Source organism: Marmota marmota, unplaced genomic scaffold (assembly GCF_001458135.2).
Source record: "Marmota marmota marmota unplaced genomic scaffold, marMar, whole genome shotgun sequence".
Taxonomy (NCBI): Eukaryota; Metazoa; Chordata; class Mammalia; order Rodentia; family Sciuridae; genus Marmota; species Marmota marmota.
In genome coordinates this window covers 6,238,506-6,249,000 of record NW_026000196.1, presented here as the reverse complement: position 1 = coordinate 6,249,000, position 10,495 = coordinate 6,238,506, and the positions used below count along the sequence as shown (strand labels likewise).

The window sequence follows — 10,495 nt, the reverse complement described above, 5'->3', positions numbered from 1 at the left end:
TGGCCCCACACTGCCCATGTACAACTACCTTAGTGAATGGGTCAGGCTTGGAGTCCTGAGCAAGGGCACAACAGTAGCCACCAATCCAGACTGGCAGCAACCCATTATTCAGACTCTAGTTGTTTTTATCCTGGCATTGGGAGAATATCTCCTTCCTTCACAGTGAGCCAACAACAATTCAATGGGGCAGGAAACCTCAAAAGAGAGATCCTAAACTTCTGAACAATAAAGACTGCTCAAGCAACTAATTGGAGAAATAAAAGAAATGTGATGGTATTTGAATTTCAAGCTGGTGAAGCAGGTCATATTGATTACATTTTAATCATTTAAGCAAACCATGTACAAACTCTATTTTAACAAAGATAGACACTCCCTCCTTGTTGCTTCAATTCAGCTTCCAGATACAGGGCTCTGCCTTGTCTTATAGCCATGCTGGGGGAAAATATGGGAAGGGCATCTTTCAAAGCAGCTGATAGTGGTGGGCTGGGCATCATGCCCATAAGTGAGGCCATTCTGTGTACTGACCTGGCACCATTTGGGCAGCAGGCCTGTGGTAGTCATGGTATTCAAACAGTTTATCTACTGGTCTAGCATAGCCTTGACCAATCAGAACTAATAGTGACTAAATCATGGGAGCAAAATGAATCAGAGGTTGGAGGCTTGGTAGGGGAGGAGCCAGGGATAACAGAGTTGAGGGAGGGCTCTCGAGGCAGTGGTTATTTACAAATGTTTAGTAATAGAAACATTTGTTAAGCAATCTTCTCATACCAGTGGGTACTGGGCTAGAGCTCCACTAGAACCAGCTCACACCAACACTTGGTGTGTGTACTTCTTCACAACTCTGCATTCACTGATGCCTCAAAATCAGCTATGATGGGAATATTTACACCATGGAAATGAGCAGAAGCTATGAAACAGCACAGTACCACCACCATCACCACTACTCACCCACTGGTGTTTGTTTACAACTGGAACTAAACATCAGCTACAACACCACTAATAATCAGGATGGTCAGGGTGTATTCCGGGACCATGGTGACAGGTGTCCATCCTGGTGATCACCCAGGTGACCTATGGGTTTTGAATATACACACTTAAGGACTAGAGGTGCAGCTCAGTGCATACGTACTTAGCGTATGCAAAGCCCCAGGTTCCATTCCCAGCACTGCAAAAACAAGTGTTTTTCCTTAATCCTCACAGAAATGCCAGAAGGTGTGGCAATTTGTATTCACATTTAACAGATGAGAAACAGAGATACAGATAAGTCAACTTATTTGCCCAAAAATCATACAGCTACTAAGCAACAGTTCAAACTTGGTGGGCTGGCCAGAGCCAGAATTCACATGCTTCATCTCCATAGGACACTGCCCAGTTTCTCTTCTTTCCCCTTCAATAGCTTCAGTGGGCTTGTACTTCCTGTTAGCCATGAATGCAGAACCCAAATTACCAGTTGCAGAAAATCTGACTCTAATTCTTGGGAGGCAGAGAAGGCCCGGGGCTTCAAAACCATATTCCATTGCTCAGGCCCCACTTCTTCAAAAGGATGGGAGCTATGTGCATCAAATCTTGAAAAGAATTCCCTCCCCACCAGCCCAGGAATGTGCCTAATGATGCTTTCTAAAATGCAAAGTCAAATTTTCATTACCAAAACAGGTGGACCGTCCATATGCAGCATTATTGGTAATGAATGACTTCCTGTATCCCTGATCTGGCTACAGCTGCCCTGCCCTCCTCTTTCAGATACTGAGGGCACAAACTCTCCCAGCCCTCTAGGCCCCTTGGAAAATGCTGGCCTGGCCCCAGACAAGGAGCATGTCAGACCTTGGCCCCAGCCCTGCATGAAGGCCTAAGGGGCTTCTGGGAGGTCCTAGCTAGTGACATCAAGACCAGATGGCCAGGGAGATTACTACAATTTGATTTCCACATAATCCATAAACTTGGATGAGTTAATGTTTCTTCATATGTATTATCGTGTAATCCCAGGGAAAACTGTGCAGAGCCAAGAGTCTGGTTCTCCCCACCTCCTGGCATGCTGGGTAATCCCCTGCTCTACCCGACAGATCTTATGAAGGCCAAGAAGCTCTGCCAGGGGCTGAGGAGATACTGTCACCAGGGCAGTGCTGGCTCCTCAGAGGCCTGACATCTGAGGCCAGTGCGGGAGGTCCTGAGGCTTCCTAAGGCTCCCAGCAGGCACCAAGGATCTCGCACAGGGGCCAGGCACACCCCACATGGATCACTGGGAAAAAGTCCAGGCTGGGGATCAGGACTCCCAGAGGCTCTTGCCTTTTCCTAGGCTCTGTTTGAGACCTAAGACAAGCGAGTCTCCATCTCTGCACTTTGTTACTCCCAAATGTAAAGGAAGGAGGTAGAAGCAGGTGATTTAAAAAGCCCAGCTTGCTTCACTTACTGTCATGTGTGAGCCCAAGGCCAGCACTGTCTCCCTGTTACATGCCAGGAGTCACTGATCAGATAAGACATCCAAGCCCACCCCAAGGCAACAGGGTGCCCCACCACATTGATTCTTTCCAATACCAAAGGGTGTCCTTCAAAGGCCTGGCCACCCTGGTTCATGAGCACTAGACTCAAGACCCATCTCTGCCACTGACTAGTTAGCATGCCACTTAATTTCCCCAGCTCCACACTCCCCTCATCTGTCAATTAATAATGCTTATACTTTCCTCAGGCATCTTGCGAGGATCACAAAAATTTAGGGCACTGGATTATAGGGAAAATCTAACAGATCCATCTGCTCAAAGTGAAGATATGTTAAATTGCATCAAAAACATGAGAAAATGCTTGGATGTTGGTGTCATTACCATTTTTCCTACTTCCCTCTTACCCTTTCAAATTTTATTCTCCTGAATTCTCACACCCTCTCCCTGATTCTGCTTAATCCTGTTAGCTCACTCTAATGCACTAACCTAATGCTTGAACAATTTGGTTCAGTAACTTCTGCCTTGCAGTACTGCAGTATATTCAGTGGCCTTCAATGCCTTGACTCCATTTGAAATAGGCAGATGATCACCAGTGGCATTCACATGCTAGAGGCTTTGGGGAAGGATAGCATGGCCTTTTTGAACTGCAACACAGCCTTTGGCCTGTGGTGCGGGGATGGCCCATACATTTGGGTATGGTGCCTCCCTGTGGAAATTACATGTACTGCATAGGATCTGCCCCAATCACCAACGCTCCCAGCAGGCTTGTGAATCCACCGAGGAAAATGAGGTCCACATGCTGGCCATATTTGTTCAAGGTTAAATAGTTCCTCAAGCATTTTGCAAATAAAAATAAGTGATTGGTAATGCCTGTAATTCTAAAACCAAGAATGGTGAAGCTGTGGGTGGCTTGCCCATACCATTTTCAGAGCTAGGATCATAAGTACAACTAAGTCTTTAGAGAGAGTCTTTCCTATTTAACCCAATCGGTGAAGGTCCCCTTGCTTCTGAAGTCACATCTGGACTACTGAGGCAAAACCTGGTTGTGCCTATTGTCCCTTTAAGTTTCCACAAGAATGACTCAGTTGAGGAAAGCTCACCCTCCAGCCTCCAAATAGGCTTTGTCCAAGATCAAGAACCCCATGAGGCTGGTCGCTATCACCGTTATTCATAATCCACCTAGACAAGACTGAAGATGCCCCTACGTTCAGGTATTTAGGGATGCAACAAGCTCCATCCAAGAAGGATCCCAGCAGTTGTCACTATACTCATTCAGCAAATACTGAATATTCCAAACCAGGGTTTGATCCAACAAAGTTCTGACCACAGTCAGAGAAAAGGCTGTACACTAGGGATGAGAATATTCTAAAGTAGGTGTTGGCTGAGCATCAATCAGGATCCAGTTAGGAAAAAGCCATCCATGCCAGGTAGTTCAGAAGAGGGAATTTAATATTAGTTACAAAGGTGTTGGTAAAATGGATAAACAAATGCAGGAGGGGATGGTGAAACAGCCCAGAAATTAAAGCAGAAGCTACCACCACTCCTCAGGCTGGAGGAACAGAAGGAGGTGATGTTACCAGGAGCCTCATCCATCCTGCAGACAGGGAAGGCTGCCAGTGGTATCTGGGACCACAGAGATACTGGAAATGCCACCAAAGCAAAGAATGAGAAGAAATGCTTGGCATATCTTCTCTTCAGTTTCTCACCAGTACCTCTTATTGGCCAAATCCAGCTGGATTCCAGTGGGCAAGACAACTTGAGAAATGTGATTTACAGGGATCCTCATGCATATCTCCCAACATATGCACACACACATGCACAAATACACTGCTCAAAACAGCAGGGGAAGAATCTGAGGATCTGAAAGCAACAGGCAAAACAACCCGAACAGTGTGTGAGGTCAGAATATTCATGAGCATGTGACATGAATGCTCAAGAATGTGTATGTGCATTCTATCAAGTTTCAAAGATGTGTGAATAGTGTGCATGTGTGTTGGTGAACATTCAAGGGTATATGTGTATCAGGTCTCAAGGGTCTGTAGCTATATGTGATAAGAACATTCAAGGGTATGTGTATGTGATGAGAATATTTAAAGAAGCTCTTGGTGTGTATGTGTGCACTGAGTGGCCAAGGAGGTGCATATGTGATGTGAATGATCAAAGCTGTGTGACATGATGCTCAAGAGTGTATGAATAAGAGATTTGTGAGAGAGATTTTTGAGAAAAAGTGGGGATAAAAATGTACAAGTGTGCAAAAACATTCCCTATATACATGGCAGAAAAATGCAGCCATGCATCTTGGAGGATAGATATGCATAGTAAACTTTTTTGCTCACAAAATAGCTTTTTGCACACAAAATGGCTAAGAGGACGGTGTTCGGAGAAGGCTGTACAAGAGGTGTGACATCCAGAAAACAAAATTTGTTTTTGTAAACATACTTTTCCATCCAAGTGTATCTGCTTCAAAGGAGTCCCTTAAAGAGTTAAATTCTTATTTTATTGTCTCAGCCATGGCACAGTGAAATCTTCAGACCTGCTTTCAGAGTCCTTGTGCTGAACAAAAAAAAATTCCAACCAATTCTCATAATCACATACTTTTTTTTTTTTAATTTTAGGGGAGTGGGGGGAGAGAGGGAGAATATGAATCTTTTTTTTTTTTTTTTTTGTAGATGGACACAACAAAATGCCTTTTTATTTTTTTATGTGGTGCTGAGAATCAAACCCGGGTCCCAAGTGCTCTACCACAATCCCAGCCCTCACATACTCTTTTATTAGCAGAGGCTGCAGTGATGCAACTTAGTCACTTAAATGACTGCCATTGTTGGCTTAAGAACCTTTCCCAAAGGGGGAAACAAAACGACTTTGTCACCTTTGTGGCCAAGCCTCCTTTGGGTATATGGATTAAAACACAACCTCCTTGATGGATAAGAAGCTTTGTAGGCGAGAGTGTACAGGAGATATGCAAACAACCAGGAACCAAGGAATACTGCAGAACCTGTAGGATCACCTCATAAGCACATCTGACTTTTATGAATTCAAGCTATTAGACTGGAATTTTTTAAAGATAAGTAATGTTATAAACAATATTTTCATCCACTATTCTCTTCCATAGGCTCCTGGAGTGAGCCTGAGATGGCTGAAGCAACTCCATCTTGAGTCCCAAGAGTCTCTTTTTGTGTGAGCATTTCACAAAACTCTGTGTGATTCTCTTCATATTCTCTCCGTGTGATTATTTTCATATTTTCCCAAATGTCCAAATTCAGGCCTTTCTAGCGGTGGGAGGCACAGACTCACAATTAACTGTGGTTACAGATACAGGAATCTTAAAATTTTATACATCATGGTTCCTAAAAAAAAAAGCCAACCAGTTAATCCTATGCTAAAATAAACCACATTTGGTTCCATGATTGGAGGAAACACTAGCCATGTTAGATTCCCAAAGGGCCCAGGCCACTTACCAATGTAACACTGTATTTCTTTTGTTCTGTTCTGTTTTGTTTTGTGGTACTAGAGACTGGGTCCAGGGCATTTTACCACTGAGCTATTCCCAGACCTTTTTTCAGTTTTGAGACAGGATCTCACTAAGTTGCTGATCTTGGCCTAGAACTTGTGATCCTCCTGCCTCAGCCTCCTTCAGATCTCAGCTCAGGACTTCAGCTCAGCCAGGACTGCCTGGGAGGCCTTCCCTGGGCCAGACAGGATGGAGTGTCCAGCACACAGTCCCATGTTTCTGCCCCAACCCTCAGCACTGAACCATCATAAGGATGTTGACCAGAAGTATTGTGATCACTATTTTATCTCCAGTACTTAGTAGTAAAACCACCTCCTCCACAAGTGTTTGTAGAAAGGTAACTAGAATGTTTCGAGAATTCCTTTCAATGTCCAAGGAGTTCTTTCCATGTATAACTTCTCAAAATTCCTACTATTGTATTTTAGGCTTACTTCCTGTAATTCAGACAAAGATGACTAAATGACATCCCTGTATTTACAGTACATACACTGAAGCCCATGACTCCCATCAGTCTCTTCTCCAAGTTCAAGAAATTCAACCCCCCGAGCTTCATAGTTCTCTACTCCAAATCCTTTTCATATTCTTAAAGTTGCCCCAGTTCAGGCTTTTCCAGGGGTCCCTCAGCCTGCAGTAAGTTGTCCAGATGACCAGTCAGGGATTCTGATACAAAGAGTAAGTGTCCAGGCAACAGGGAACATTGGGGGCTGGGGAGTGGCCTTCAGAATCATACAGCTCTGGATTTAAATCCTGGCTCCATCACGTTGACTACGTGAACTCCATGGAGTCTCTTCACCTCCCTAAACTGGTCTGCTGATCTAGAAACAGTAAGAATAAAAACTTCCACACAGGGCTGATGTAAGAATTAAGTGAGGCAGACAGTGTGGACAGGCAGGCTAGCACCAGGCTACACAAAGTGGTCCCAATGTGTGGGACCCATCCTGAGGACAGAACATGTCTGTGGCACTCTCAGAGATGGTCACAAAAATCCTAAATCCATTCTGACTGGGTGTTCTAGCTTCAATCCTAGAAGGCAGGGCAGAAGATGTCACCCAGCCTGAGGCAAGAATCTGCTCAAATAGAGCAGCCAGGACCATGTGCAGTGAAGGTTCCAGAGACAGCCTGCTGCGTCCAACAGACAAGTGCTGCCACCTTGTGGTGCTCACAAAATGGCCCCACCCACCAATCATGAAACCCTGCCCTGACCCTCCACCCTCTTGGGGTTTCTCAGTTTCAGGTATCCTCTACTCTCAGCTCTACTACCTCAAAGTGTCCTGATCTGCAGGTGTCCTCCCAAATCCCCTATCCTCAGCATGTTCTTGACTCCATCTATCAGCCCGTTAACCTCCAAAGGGCACTCCTCTCAGGGCTCCTCATCTGACTTTATTAGGACAGTTTTCTGGGCCAAGGAGAACTTGAGGGGTCTCTCTCCCACCACCTGAGCCTCTTCTTCAGTCACTCAGCACTACTAGGACCCCAGAGATCTGCTATTTCAGTGATCAATGGTATGTCTGTACTTACAAAGCCTTTGTACAAAACCTGTTGCTGGCTTTTCCAGTCTACTTCAGGACTGCTTAAGGTAGGGTAGCTGAGGACTTGGGTATGCATGCACAGGAATGCTGTGTACCCATTCCTTGCTCTCTTTTGTCATGCCCATCCTTCACTCGTGAGGACCTCAGTCCCACCCCAGCAATCCCATCTGGAGTAGACCTATCACTGAGCCTTACAGCAGCCCATGTGCTGGATACCTCTCCTGGATACAGGGGATGAGCAGCTCACTCCCTCACTTCGTGTTTTGAGAATAAATTCAAAGGCAGGTGAAAGGTAACTGACAGTCTAAAGTGACTGGCCATAATCCAGGCTCCAAGGGCTTCTAGGGAAATAAAGTCCTGAGATTTCAGGCAAACGAGCTTCATCTTGTGGTGTGTGCTTGCAATTTAACAATCCATAAGCTCTTAGTAATTGGGTTGCTGACCTTTCAATGGTCCTCCTTTTTCCCCCTGATAGGGTACCAGAATGGGTCAGCAGGTCTATTCCATTTTTAGTGCCCTATAAGCCTGTGCCCAACAGTGGCTCTGGGTTTCCTGGCCCAGGGTGGGACAGGGTGAAAGTGTCCAAGCAGCTGGATGTAGTGATGGAACTGACCTGCCACAAACCCATTTCAAGATTGGCTGTTGGAATCCATTAATATCCTAATTACCCACGTCCCTTTCCAAACAGGTCAGAAATGCTTGGTTGCCATGATGCATAACCTAGAGAAGGTGAGAATGAGAGTTGTAGAAGCTACAGACAGAGCTGAATCCAAGAGAATATGGAAGCCTAACTATGTTGGAAGGAATGAAATGGAGTGTTCACAACAAGCCATGCTAAGCACTTTCAGATAAATCATCACATTACCTGAGAAGTAGCAAATTCATTTTACAAATGAGAAAGGTAAAGTTAAGACAGGTGTGTTCACAGATGTAAGTTGGCCTCATTACTTACTAGGGAGTAATTCTAAGCAAGTTAACATGAATCTATTCTCATCAATAAAACAGGGATAATGATAGCTGCCCTGTTGGTTTAAATAAAAATTTTCATTGTAGGTAAGGGCTTTCACACCATCCCTGATCCTAAGGAGTCACTCCAATGCCATTAATAGTAATAGTTGCTATAGCTTTCCCGAGGTCATAAAACAAATTCAAACCCTAGTTTTCTGACTCCCAGTTGGATATTCATGGGGAGAGAAGGTAATTAACTAATGTAGTTTTTAAGTTCAGTTAGATATGAGAGTCAGACTAATTACCCTATGAAATGCTAAGTGTAGAAACACATACTAGGTGCAGAACTGGTCCAATAGGAGGTTACCTGGAGGGCAAGTGACTAGGAAAACAAATTTATAAGTGCAGTAGTATTTTCTCCACAGTACCAGCAAAGGTGGGTCAAGAGTGACTAGAGCCAGAAACTGTAGCACATACCTGTAATTTCTGACTCAGGATGCTGAGGCAGGAAGATTACAAATTTGAGGCTAGTCTCAGCAACTTAGCAAGGCCTTAAGCAACTTGGTGAGACCCTGTCTCAAAATAAAAATTTTTTAAAAAAATTTTTTTAGTTGTCGATGGACACACTATCTTTATTTTATTAATTTATGTGGTGCTGAGGAAGGAACCCAGTGCCCCACACATGCAAGGCAAGCACTCTACCACTGAGCCACAACCCCAGCCCCTCAAAATAAAATATTTTTAAAAAGGGCTAGAGATGTGGCTCAGTGGTTAAAGGTTAAGCAACCCTGGGTTCAATTCCCAACACCAAAAGAAAAAAAAAGTGACTGGAAATCATCTGGGAAAGAAATGATGAAGTGGAGGTCTAAACCTACATCTCTGGAGGATCTTTCTAGTGAGTTGGATGGCATTTTATGTCTTATACACATACATACATACATACATACACACACACACACACACACACACACACACCCTCTTCTATTTTTAGGTTGCACAAACACACCTCAAACTGCAACTCCTAATCCCCACCACACCACCCACACCACTCTCCTCCCACAGTTTGCTTTGAAGGCAGGCACCCATCTCCACAGAGAGTATCACTTCTTATTTTGTCACTGGTCATCTTCTCCCAAAAGAAACAGTAGAAACAATTTTTGGTCATGTTCGGTAGTCAGTGGAAAGTTTGAGCTAGCAATCAGCAAACAGTCATTTATACTACAATGCTGAATATCCTACATTCTGCAAAATCACATTTCAAAAATAACAGAAAAGGGGTTGGGGGAAGACCCCTAAAACCTATGGAATTTTGTAGCCAGAGCGCTAACAGAGCATAAACAAGCCCAATGAGACTAATAATGCAGTTAAATCCCAACAACTATGTACACTAGTCCCTGGCTTTAAATCCTGGGCATGTGCCATTTCCTGAGATATAGGTCCTAGTAGAAATCAGTTCCATCAAAATTAAAAATGTGGTCCAGGATGGGGCCCTCTTCAATAATTTTTTTAAAAGAAAGGGAGTACACGGAATGAAACTGAGCAAATTATGTTATGTGCATATATGAATGTCATAATGAAAACCACCATTATGTATAAATTATAATGCATCAATTTTAAAGTTAAATAAACAAATAAATAAATAAAACAAAGGCAGTAGAATATCTTCACAGCTTCCTCCTTTTCACTCAGTTTCCCAAGACAGCTAAACACAGTGGAAGGGCTATTAGTGATTCCTGAAGCTACTAAACCAGTTCCTATTTGCAAAACAGGATGACATTTCTATAAAACTTTCACCTTTTTTCAAAGGTGTTCAATCTTGTATGTGATCTCAAAATGTTCCAGGGGAAATCTCTCAGGAACTAACAGAATTTCAGCTTCTTCTGACACCATCTCTCTCCTTACTCATTACACACATGCTATTTCCCACTAAGGAAACGATGTTGTAGGCTGGGGCTATAGCTCGGGGTACAGCACTTGCCTAGATCTAGGGCCAGGGTTAATCCCCAACACTGCAAAACACCTAAACAATGTTATAACAAGCAAACCTTCCCCCCCCCCCCACAATACCTCTC

General features: G+C 43.9%; 1 protein-coding gene across 1 annotated transcript in view; it reads right to left on the bottom strand.

The window, feature by feature from the left end:
* Positions 1-5,118: 5,118 nt before the first annotated feature.
* Mrpl46 (mitochondrial ribosomal protein L46) overlaps positions 5,119-10,495 on the bottom strand; it is a 14,508-nt gene continuing 9,131 nt past the window's right edge. The window contains exon 5 of the mRNA XM_048790282.1: positions 5,119-5,782. Coding sequence (XP_048646239.1) covers positions 5,774-5,782 — 9 coding nt within the window. The 3' untranslated portion in view covers positions 5,119-5,773. The remainder of the gene's footprint in view (positions 5,783-10,495) is intronic.